The 12,511-nt window shown below is 38.7% G+C and overlaps 1 protein-coding gene across 3 annotated transcripts in view; it reads left to right on the top strand.

Moving 5' to 3' along the window:
• Positions 1-12,511, top strand: part of CCDC88C (coiled-coil domain containing 88C) — a 94,947-nt gene that overhangs the window by 61,233 nt on the left and 21,203 nt on the right. For all 3 annotated transcript variants that reach the window (XM_056493513.1, XM_056493514.1, XM_056493515.1), the window contains 7 exons: positions 1,827-2,008; positions 4,968-5,105; positions 6,535-7,605; positions 9,792-9,919; positions 10,783-10,924; positions 11,609-11,797; positions 12,183-12,344. In XM_056493513.1, coding sequence (XP_056349488.1) covers positions 1,827-2,008; positions 4,968-5,105; positions 6,535-7,605; positions 9,792-9,919; positions 10,783-10,924; positions 11,609-11,797; positions 12,183-12,344 — 2,012 coding nt within the window. The remainder of the gene's footprint in view (positions 1-1,826; positions 2,009-4,967; positions 5,106-6,534; positions 7,606-9,791; positions 9,920-10,782; positions 10,925-11,608; positions 11,798-12,182; positions 12,345-12,511) is intronic.

Here is a 12,511-nt window from a genome sequence, read left to right as displayed (position 1 = left end):
TTTGTAAAACAGCTCTGTGTGTGGCTGATACCAAGTCTAAAATCTTCTAGCTGTCATAAGATCTGAGTTCTCATTACTAAGATTAATGGCTATTTAATTGTTACTTCTAAATAATAATCTTGCAAACCAGGTTTGTTAGCCTGAGAAACAAATGTCACTCTATTACTCCTTCTGTGTCATCAAGGATATTGCTCCATGTGCTAGTGGGATGAAAACACAGTTCTGTCAAAACTTAGAAATTTTGATCAACAGTATTTCAGGAAAATGTAAAAATACCTAAATTTATGGTCTGTTTAAAACACTAGGTTTTGTTCCCTTACTGATTTACTTTTGCTATTGGTGTAAAAGAAGGAAGAATGCTAGTTTTATTTTGTTAACTCTTATTTACTAATTTCTATCGAACATAACTTCCAAAATTTGCTTGAGTGATTCATCACTGCACTGATGTTTAGCATTTTAGCACTGGACTGTCAGAAACTCTCTGATCAGCCAAAGAAAAAGAATGAGGAACTGAGAACATCCATAAACTTGTATTCAGTAGATGAAGGAAGCTGGATTTTTTTTTTTTTTTTAGACATTTAACTTTGGACTTCTGTTTCATGGAAGTGCTGTTCTGATTTTACAGTAATTCTCTTTAAGAAGTTTTATTTCAATCCATGTTGCTGTTCTGAATGCAGCTTGTTTGTGCAAATCGAGTCAGACTGCAAAACTCTTTTGGAAAATATCCCATTCCTGGATATCAAAGTGAGTTTGCAAGGGTGGCAGATAGAAGATTTTACCAGCTGGTTTGGTGGTTTTTATTAAAAATAATTTTTAAAATAAGCACAGGGAAAAGTAATTTAGGTGGACTTCACTTTAGAACAGAACTCAACTGGAGTATTTAGTTAATGTTAACTATTTGAATCTTTACTTGACCAAAGCTTCCAGGTGATGCTTCATAAAAAAGACAAACAGGATTTTACTGATCTCAGAAAGTTGCCAGCTTAAAGTACTCAGTGTGCTGTAGTGCTTATTTAGAAGGAGTTATTAATTTTCTTAGATTTAAAGACAGTGCTAAAGTCCATTTCATATGAAATGTGGTTATGAGATGATGGGTAGTAATTATTTCATGTGAACAAGAAAGTTGCTCTTGTAATTATTCAAATGCTGGGCAGAGAAATTAACAGACTGGTGAGACTCAGGTGATGGATTTTGAGGCTGAGAGGTAGTGAGACTTTTGATCTATAAGCATTGAGTAAAATAACATCTCTGTTGTAAAACTCAAATAATTTTTTTAGTTCTAAGATTTCAACTTCGGACACTTCTCAGACCATCATTTTGAAGGGTGTCCTGTGCCTGTGTACTTAGCAGTAAATTATTCTCTCTGATTCAGCATACTCTTGATGAAGAAGCTGTAAAGATAAGCACTGGAATTGTCTTTTGCAAGAATTTTTTTCTGACTAAATGTGATTGAATATCTGAGTTTTCACTAGCAGGGGTTTACTTTTTGCCTCAGTTTATTTCCTGTGATGAAAGTCTGAGGTGGTATCAAAGTATATTTTGTTACTAACATTAGACATGCTCCCAGCATGACTAAAGCAAAATTAAGAAGAGTTAAGAAAGTAAGCAACTTTTGAAATGGCTGGCTATTCAGATAGTACTTCATTTATTAAAGATATTAATGGTTATCCATGCAAATTGGTTGTTTTTAACCAAGTATTTACGTAGCAGTCAAGCTGAAATTGTAAGACCAACAGCAATAATCTTCACCCAAGTGGATCTTGCAGACCAGAATGAGACTCTTGTGTATTGATCAGTGCCATCTTCTGCTTCTCATGTTTCAACAGCCAGAAAGTCCTTTGTGTTTGAGTTGAATGAATGTGCTTCAAGTCGAATACTGAAGCTAGAGAAGGATAATCAGAGCTTGCAGAACACAATCCAAGAGCTGAGAGATGCCTCCTTGACCTCCAGAGAGAGCAGCCTAAAGTTTGTGGAACTGGAAAAGGAAAATCAGCAGCTTAGCAAAAAGGTAATTTGTTCACAGGAACAAATGGAGCTCTTAGTTTTTTTAAACACAGGGCTCTGCAGCATTCCTGAATGATGAGAGTTTCAGGGAGTTCGCCTGTGATCCCCGTAAGACTGACCATGATTTTGGTCCCATCTAGTTAATTGCATTCTAATGCAATTCAATTCCAATAATTTTGTTTAATGCCTTCTACTTCACTGCCTGCTTATATGCATCACTATAAGAAAAAGTGACTGTTCTTGTTAACTAAAAGCTGGTTTTCAGTGCCTGTTTGTCCCTGTCAGATTGTACTGCTGAATTCAGCAATTCACAATTCAGCAAAATTACACTGATGAATTCAGATTCTAAATGTCTTTCTTGCTGTCCAGAGTCCTAGACCTGCGTTTTCTTTTTCTTGTCCTCTTGGCTGTTACAAATTCTCTAGTGTCTCTCTCTCTCTCTCTCTCTCTCTCTCTCTCTCTCTCTCTCGTTCTTTCAGTCTTTGTAACAAACATGTAGATCATCACTTTGTAAATTTACTTATATGTATGTGTGTATTGCACTCTGTTATTAACTGTGATTACGTTTAGCTCAAACACCAGCTCAGTGCTTGTCCTTGTGAAAAACACTGCTCAGTTTGCCTCCAACTACCTAAGCCTTATTTTTGTCTGACTAGTTATTGAATCCTCAGTTGTGATGAACTGAGCCAAGTGCTGCTGGGGAAAGAGGATGCTTCCTACTCTAGAGTATAAAACACCTTCATGTTAGATTTTTACACATTCCTACCATTCATAAATTATCCAGAATATAAGGCTTATTTCTCCTTTTCCCATTACTGCTGTAACCTGTGAGACATTGATGCAATGATTTCAGTTCTGTTTGGGTTGCCTGTGAGCTAGCTGAATCCCTTGAAGGTCAAGAGGAGAAAGCACCTAGATATGAAATGCTGCTTGTGGATTCCTAGATTCCAAGCCCATTTCTCTTCCAGGGAGAACAGTATCCAGCCCTGGATCATTCCATCTTCTGGAGAGATTAATTTGCTAAGTTGCAATCAGTTCTGCTTCTTTTCTTTCTTTTGTGAACAAGGAAAACTGCAAAGATGAAGTTCACTCTAGTCTTCCTTCCACACTCCTATTTATGACCTGTTGCATATAAGTAATTCAATCCTGCTCTCATTTACTTGCCTAAAATTGGAGATGGAGGCATAGAAAGCACTCAGCAGATATCTGTGATGTATATAAATTTAAATCACTTGAACAACTGTGGCCAACCTCTGGCTTTGCCCCAGGCAGATTCCTGTGGGCACCTCCTGTTACAGCACTGTAGTGATGCCAACAGTTGTGATTCCCCTCAATTAGAATACAGCAAGGTATGCCAGGGAAAATGATAGGCAAAGTCTTTGATTTGTTGTAAAGTGTTTATTACAGTGGGCAGGGGAGAGTGCAAGGAGTCTGGAGGAGTGTTAAAGTAAGTCAGAGGACATGTAAGTCAGAGGACAAGAGATAAAGAAGTATTTTTCTCAAATGTTTTGTGACTTTGTGTTCTTTTGGTAACTTCCTGAGATATCCATAGTAGTATCTTGTCTCCTTAAAGTCGTTTAACTGAGCTGAGAATTCATCTACTGAGACTTTCAAAAATTGTTTGAATATGCTTATCTGCTGATCTAGTTGGTAGGATCATGTAGCCGAAACAGGATTATTCAGGTAGTACAAGAGGAGGCCTTATAAAGGAAAAGTCACATACAATTTTTTTCTCCCTTTCTTGCAAGGTTTTCAGAGGAGCTAATAGCAGAAAACTCTCCTTCCAGGTACACTCAAGTAGTAGCAGTTGATGCTTTTCTAAAGTGCCTGTCTGTTGTCTCTGCCTTTCTGGCTTCTCGAAAAAGCTATAAGCAGCAATGTCTTACTTGCCTTCAGTTTTCTGGGAAGTGCAGATGAAGATCAGCTGTTGCCGAATTACTGAATTTGTTGCAGCTTTCTCTGAACAGCTGCTTTGAGACCCATGAACCACATGGCTACATTTCTGACTGCTGAGCCTTCCTTATCTCCAATCTAGGCAAACCCTGCTTGTTTAAACACTTCCTGTAGCGAGGGGAATGTTGACATAGGCAGAGCCCAGCCTCCAGCTATTTCCCACTTGTAAGAATTAGGTTTAATACCCCTTTCATTGACATTTTCACTGTTGGCAGAGTTGATAATACCAAAACAAAAATGAGCTGATGCTTGTACAGAGCTGTAGGTGCTCACAGTACTTTGCAAGCTTAAAAAGGAATTATTTCCTAACTTGGGGAGTATAGTTCCCAGAACCTCTTGGTTCTAAGTACTGAAGAGCTACTGCTTTTCTGTTCTTCATGTATAACAAGTACAACTTTCCAAATGAATAAGTAAGAAAACTTTGTTTGTTGTTGGATTGGAGCCTTATTCACAAATCCTTTAAATGCAGTATTATCACCTGCTGGGGAAAAGAATGCCAACAGAACATAGGGAGTGGGAGCATAAACTTTGTAACTCCGGTGCTTTAGTGTTTTTCTTCTGTTCCTGTTTTAGGTTGGTGTCTTGTTCTTTCAGTGCTATTGCTCACTGAAGTGTCTCAATAACCTTGTCTGCATTCACTGGTAGGGTAAGACCATCAGTGATGGAGAGGGTAGGAGGGGGCAAGTTCCTCAGGAAGGAGAGCACCAGAAACTTAATCACTGTTGACAGGAACACAACAGGGCATTCAGCAGGCAGGTGAACTAAGCATTTCTTACTGCTGTGCCTTTTATGCTCTAATCTTAAAAGGTATGAAAAAGATTCTTAGCACTGTGAGAAAAAAAAGACAGTCAATTTCCTCCTCTGAGACTGGTAACTGCAGGAGAGAGGGATTTAATCTTTCCGCCCTAGTCCCTATCTCATTTCTCTCTGGTCTTCAGAATGACTTAAAGTGCAAATAGTCCTTGTGTCAAGCTGTGGTTGATGTGTTTTGCTGTGTTTTCTTCACACAGATTGAGAAGTTGCAAAATCAAATTGAAAAAGAGAAGCAAAGCAATCAAGATTTGGAGACCTTGAGTGAGGAGCTGATAAAAGATAAAGAGCAGCTACAAGTTGTCATGGAGACTCTAAAAGCTGACAAAGACAGACAGGTATGAACTTCTCAAATGTAATATAACAACATGTGCTCAGTAATGGTAATTCAGTGATGCCATTTAGAACATCTGGTTCTCTCAGGGAGATAAGGCAATTTGAGAGCTATTAAGTGAAGGTTGAATTTGTTCAAATCCAGGTTAAAAGCCTTCTTCAAGTGTAAAAGCCCAGCGTGTTTTGCTGATTCCTGTTCTTGTTACCATAAGGGGATCTTCAAGCTACTGTATGAACAGACATTCCCCCTTGAGGGAAATAGCCCTTGGATCTTAGTAAATGCAATACCAGCTGTTTTTAGGATGTGCAAATAAATCCTCACTTTGTTGCTGAAGATCTTCCACCACCTGTATGGTGTGATTGATTTGGTTGAGGTTCTTTAGCCACCCAACCTTTTTGCTCTTATTTAAAAGAGATGCTGAGAAAGTACTTATGTCTTCTGGATTGATATGTTAATTGCCCTTCAGTTTTTACCACTGCAGTTCATGTGCAATGCCTGAAAAACTCCCTCATTACAGGTTTGTGCAAGTATCATCTGTTCTAATTTTACAAATGAAAAAAATACAGAGACAGATCATTAGAGACTGGTCTGAATATTCACAACCTGTATTAAAATTTACTCCAAGTTTTTGTGAGGTGAAAATTAAATAGTAAAATGTCTTATTTGTGTAGTACTTTTCATCTTGAAGGATTTTTACCCAGACTTCTCCCTGAGAAACTGCACTTTACCAACAAAGTCTTACATTTTAGTTAGAACAAATAGAGTCTATGTGGCAGGAATTAATAGATGGTTTGAAGGTAGGGCAGGAAGTAAAACAAGAACTACTCCCAGTTGTTAAAAAAAAATCAGTTTGTGGTTTTTTCAGGTCTAGGCCCTTTTGATTAGTGTGGATGTTGTCTAGTATAAGAATAAAATGCAAATTGCAGTCTAAATTACAGTTGCATCAGCTGAAATTTGACCAGTGGGGTAAGTGTACTGTCCTTACAGGAAGTGTGTCTTTAATGACATCTGTAACTGCTCTACATTTTCAAGTATTCTGAGGTTCCTGGCACCTTACCAGAGATAATTTCAGTCTTCAGATCCCAAAGATGAAGGTAAACCTAGATAGAAAGATACCCTCTATTAAGAATGATTTGTAACAAAGCATCTTCTCCAGGGTATTCTCTGAAGGTTCTCTGTCTGCTTTCTCTTTCTGCCCCAGCTTTCTTGGATGGTAGCAGGAATGTAGCACAGTTTTTAACTTATTAAAGTCATGAGTTACCAGAGGTAACAATGTTTTTCAGTAGTTTTGGTTCTTGGTTATAGAGTAATTTGCTGAGAAATTTGTCTTGGATTAAATGGATATGATTTTGTTGATCATCTCTCTGCTTTAGGACTAATTTGTACCACACTTGTAAAGTAGATGAATAACATTTGCACAACTGTTTATGTAGATAAAGGACCTTAAACAAGAAAATGATCACCTTAATCAAGTTGTCTTATCCCTGAGACAAAGATCACAAGTGAGCAGTGAGGCAAGAGTGAAAGATATTGAAAAAGAGAACAGAATTCTTCATGAAACGGTAACTGAGACGAGTAGCAAACTGAGCAAGCTGGAATTTGAGAAGAAACAATTGCAAAAGGATTTTGACCAGGTTAGAGAAAAAGTGGAAAGAGTGGAAGAAATGGAAAAAGAGCTCCACCGGCTAGAGAGGGAGAATGAACAGCTCACAAAAAAGGCAGCAGTGATGAAAATAGTGACAGAAAAAGTGGAAGTTCTTGAGCAAGAGAATGGTGATCTGGAAGTGGAAAATAGGAAATTAAGAAAATCATTGGACACATTACAAAATATATCCATTCGGCTTAGTGACCTTGAAAGGGACAACAAGCAATTGGATGAAGAAAATCTGGAGCTCAGAAGAGTGGTAGAGACCATGAGATTTACCAGCACAAAAATGGCACAAATAGAAGCAGAAAATAAAGATTTGGAGAGAGAGAAAGAGGACTTAATAAAGAATGTGGAAATGTTAAAAGCAATGAACAAGAAATCAGAGAGGCTGGAGCTAAGCTATCAGAGTATCAATTCTGAAAACCAGAGACTTCAGCAAATTGTGGAGAATAGCAGTAAAAAGATCCAGGAATTAGAAAAAGAAGTTCAAGGAATGGAGAGTGAAAATCAGGTCCTCCAGAGGAGCCTTGAAGAGCTGAAGGTTTCTGCCAAACGGCTAGAGAGGTTAGAAAAGGAAAACAAAGCCCTAGAACAAGGAATGTCTCAGCTAGAGAAAGACAAAAAAATGCTAGAGAAAGAAACGAAACGGCTTTGGCAGCAATTGGAGCTGAAAGATGCTATTTTGGATGACAGTACAGTAAAGTTGGCAGTGGCTGAGAAGGAAAACAAGACACTAGAAAAGGAAATTGCTCGGTTCAGAGATTCATCTAGTAAACTGAAAGAATTTGAAAAGGACAATAAAGACCTCCTAAAGCAAGTTACAATTGATAAGAGAACACTAGCTACACTGAGAGAGGTAAGCAATATAATTCTATGGGTTGTATGCTGCTTTTTTTTTTCAGCTCAGTGAAGTACTAGAGGGATATATCTTTTCCACAGATCTTAACAGCCTTAAAACAGTCACTGGCAAGTGTTGCCTTGGAAAGTGAAACATGCCAAGAACTTCACTTGGTGCAGTTGTGCAGTATTCCATTTTGTGTCCACAATACAGAGTCTCAAAATGTTGTCTTTTTTTCATGCAGAATAAAATTTTAAAACAGCTATGTGGTGCCTGTTAACCAAAGACACTGATACTTTCTCTAACTGTGACCACAAAATTGTTTGCTAACTTGAGAGCTCCAGCAGGGGAGGTTGACTGTCAGGTCTGGAAATTTCTAGCACTTGCTGAGGACACATTGATATCCCTTTTCTGAAAGAGACAAAGCCATCCCAAATGACCAACCTAAACCAGCTGCACCAAGATTTTGCTTTACAGCTACCTAATAGCACCTTTCCCCAAATGCTTCCCTGCTGAGTGAGAGCATGCTGAGCAGCAGTGATCTCTCCCTGCACTGAGCATTAGGACATTGGCAATCTAAGATGTGTGTCTTGGAACCTGACACTCTTATAAGTAGCCTATGAGCAAATTCAGATTATTGTAACTTGCTCTCATTCCCTGTCCAGGCTGCTGTTGTCCTGCCAGAAGCAGGATTTCCTGTGAAGAAGCATTAAAAGGAAGAAGGGTTGTGCTGCAGTAGCTCAGTGAAATAAGTTTAGCAAGATTAATACAGTAAGCAGTCCCTTACTTCAAGGTTTAGTTTTATTTCAGTTTTTGAAGCATTAGTGTAATTTTGAGGAGGAGAAATAAACTCACAGTCCCAAGTTACCTTTCCATCCAACTTCCCTTAAAAATTAATAAAACAATATAATTTCTAAGAGGCTTCCTTTATAATCTTTCCATTCTCAGACTTTTGCAGATTTCCAGTAGTGCAGACCTGTACAGTAGCCCTTCTTTTCCTTAGTTACTTTCTACAGATCCTGCAGAAGCAGTTCATGGATGTTGAAGGGACCTCTTCACAGATCACTGAACTGGCACTGATCTTTACCATATGTTTTTCTACCTTGCCATGCAAATGAATTCACGGCTAAATTTGTGATGTCAGAGAACTATTGAATACCTACAGTTTAACAAAGTATTTTTATAAAATTTTGTTCTTGCTTCAGTTTGATATTCAGGATCATTTTCTTTTTTATGTTCTTCAGTAGCTTTTTTGTTCTTCATGTGCTGTTTAAGAAAACTTTTAGCAGAAACACAAGCAATGTATATCTCTATGGTGCATTTGTATTGCAGAGAATTTTAAATGGTAGGGATCTTCACACTTAGCTATGCATCAAAAATAATTTGTCCTTTTTAGAAATGCAGTCTGGCACTGTGTCTCCCCAGGCCATTTCCACACAAACCACTTTATTGGCACAATAGCACAGCATTGTCCCATTATACCTTCTGGTACAGCGCTGCCAAGTCACTTCTCCAAGTGACTTCCTTACTGGGTTGTGCATTAGTTTCTTCCCAAAGAAACCTAAATGAAACCAGGCTGCATCAGTAGATACCAGAATAAATTACCAAACTCCCGTGTCCAGAGGTGTCCTGTCTCTTACACTACAGTGTAGTTACACTTTTGGAATCTTGGGCAGTAATTTACTGTATGTCAGAAACTCAGTGCATTATTCACCATTGACCCTGTTACCAAGATCCTTGGTAATAACATCGTAGCCATAATACCTCAGGAGACTTCCATACTGAAGTCCTGTTGCTCCTCTGTGTGTGTGCCAGTGCTGGCAGGGCTTTTTGTTCTAGCTGAGAAGTGGGAACTCCCTCTGCTGGTGTCCCCTGTGTGGCACAGAGATGGGCTGGTGTCTCCTTGCCTGCACATTCCCTCCTTCTGCAGGCAGGCACACAGCCAGTGTTGACAGAAGTAGTTCAATACAGTGAATGAGACAAAGGCCAAAAGAAGCATTCTGCAGGCTTATTTCAAGTGACCTATAAATAAAACTAGTAAGTTTAATTCTGCACTCAGCTGTCACTGATGAGGAATTTTAGCTGGCCTATTTGAAACTAGGATTTTATCAAATTAATTTTACAGTACTCTTTAAAAAATGTATAGTACTGGATAATTGCAACCACCCTTTGCATAACAACTAATCCTGTTTACATTGTTTCAGGATTTGGTCCTGGAGAAGCTGAAGAGTCAGAAGTTGTCTAGTGAGCTGGACAAACTGAGCCAGGAACTGGAGAAGATGGGTTTGAGCAAAGAGCTGCTGCTGGAGGATGATAATGGCAACGATGACACGTAAGGAAACTGAGCTCTTCTAGACATTCTTTTGACTCAGCCTAGATTAAGCCCTTTGCCTTTCTTTTTGGTTTTCATCTGCCTCCTTGCCATTACCCTTAACAGTTTTGGACAAAAACCACATTTTTCTGAGGCAAGCTTGGCAGCATACTGTAAGTTTTGCAAAACATTTTCTTGGGTGGAAGGAAGAAATGCCACTTTCTGCATGCTAGCAGTGTTACTACAGTTCCTCTGTACTCCCCAGCAGAGTAGCTATTTCAGTGTGTATTTCTCGTTGTGTTCTCTTTAACAAGTGAGAATAGTGTCTATTAAACAGTGTCTGTTATTACTTCATCCAGATAATTGTTAATATAAACATAGATGTTGCCTAATGATGGCTAGGAATTCCTTTGTAAGTCCTATAGTAATGAGCACAGAAAATCCCAAGAATCTGTGTGTATATTGGCTTCTTGGTGAGACCTACTTAGAGAAACATACCCATCTTGTAGGAGATTTTATACTGTGGGTCTTCCTCCTTGTCAATAATGTACAAAAAAGCCATAAGAAGAGTTTTCTGTAGTGTAATTACAGGAAAAAGAGAGAAACTTATTTTCTTCCAGGTTGTGTAACTCTTTGATACTTCTGTAGAATTGTGCTGATGTTAACCTCTGTTAAAATTGATTGGATTTTCCATAAGTGAATTCCCCAGCTATAATATATCAGTAGCAGTCTTCAGCAATAGAGGAAATAATTTTCCTGAAGAAGCAATCATGTATAGTTTAACATGTAGTGAGATTGGGAATGGGTGAAAGTGGAGTCTTCTATTCAGATGGTGGCTCATATCGTAGTGGCAGATATTGGAAAGCTATTACCTTATTTTTCAGAAAATACAAGGTTCTGGAAAGCAAAACTGAATCAGCACTAAAATCAACTCTAGCCATGAAAGAGGAAATGATTGCAACGCTAGAAGATCAAGTGAAAGACTTTCTGAACTTAAACCAGCAATTACAGAATGATCTAAATATGGTAAGAGCTTAAGTGAATTTTAGTTTTTCACATTGCAGTTCTGCACTTTTGCGTGTTCAAGGATTTTTTGGTTTGAGGTTTGTTTAGTGTTTTTTTGGGCTGGTTTTTTTTTTGGTGGGTTTTATTTTTTTTTTTTTTTTTTTTGGTTGGTTGGTTTGGTTTTTGTTTGGGTTGTTTGTTTGTTTGTTTGTTTTTCTTTTTTCTGTATGAACAGGCTGGTTCTTCTCTCTATACACATCCTTTCCAAGAACCTTTTTTCACTGGACTGCTGGTTTTTTTTTTTTTTTGGTCCCTTTCTATATAAAGACACAAAATTAATTAAAAATTTGGGCTAGGGGCACATGAAGAGGGGTTTTCTTCGATAATTGCTCTTTGTAGATCTGTTTTCCCATGTTTTTCTGCCTTGTCTTCTGTTTCCATGTTTTTCTGCCTTGTTTAGTGGAAATATAGGAACAGCCTGATTGTTAGGTGACTGTGAGCTTGAGTCTAAAGGCACCTGACTGGAGGCCAAGAGACATGGATTCTTCCACCTGTGTCTTAGCTTCCCTGTCTGTGAAGTGGGGCAATGGTGGTTGAATCTCTGAAAGTCTGTACAGTGCAAGAGAGGAGTGACATGTCCCATCATTATTAATGCATTATTCCAGTTCCCTCAGTGTTGAAGGTTGTTACTTGTTGACTGTGTAGGTGAAGAAGGACTTTGATGCACTTAAGCAAACTCAGCAGGATGGGCAGTATGCTCAGAAGTCACTGAGGAATTCGGCAGAGAAGCTCATTCCCAACCGGCAAATGAATGAGAATTTGGAAACGAGGCACCAAGAGGCTACTACAGAGTTGCTGAAACTGAAGGACAGGACCATTGAACTGGAAAGGAATGTAAGCCTTCTCCTATTTCTTCTTAGCTCGTAAACTTCTCATGTGCTTTTGAGTGGGTTGGTGGAAACTGGATTTTTGAGCTTAAAGGAATCTGGTAGGTTTTCTGGAGCACCCAAGTCTACCAGATTCCTTGAGTGTCTCATAGGGGACTGCATGGGACTTAAGTGCTTCATATGTCTTGTGCCCATCTTGTCCCATCTTTGCAGGGATTAATCCTGTGTGTAGCATCTTTCCTACCTTCATTTAATGCTGCAAAGAGGCTTTTTTATGCCTTTGATGCAGAATGATCATCAGTTACTGGTTTTCGATCTCTGATAGGACTCAGATGATCAGGACAGTTGCTCCTTTTCTTCCTGTCACCCCTTCAATGCCATCTCTCTTTCAGAATGCAGCCCTGCATACTGAGAAGCAGCTGCTTAAGGAACAGCTAAAGCATTTGGAAACACAGAATGTCTCCTTCAACAATCAGATCCTGACACTACAGAAGCAAAATGTCTTCCTTCAGGAACATAACACTTCCCTGCAGACACAGACAGCCAAACTCCAGGTTAGTATATCCTTGTGCCTCTGTTCCAGGAGGTTGGATTTGATTACAGTAGTGTGGAGAAGATGACAGCTAATAATGAAACGTTTGTGTTGGTAGGCTGATGTAATGATGGAAAGATGAGTCCCAGGAGGTGGAGCTTAGTTTGAGGTCTGAATTTCTTAAAGCTA

This window comes from Oenanthe melanoleuca, chromosome 5 (genome assembly GCF_029582105.1).
Source record: "Oenanthe melanoleuca isolate GR-GAL-2019-014 chromosome 5, OMel1.0, whole genome shotgun sequence".
Classification (NCBI taxonomy): Eukaryota; Metazoa; Chordata; class Aves; order Passeriformes; family Muscicapidae; genus Oenanthe; species Oenanthe melanoleuca.
Note: the sequence above shows the minus strand (reverse complement) of the source record. Positions and strands in the feature narration are given on the sequence as shown.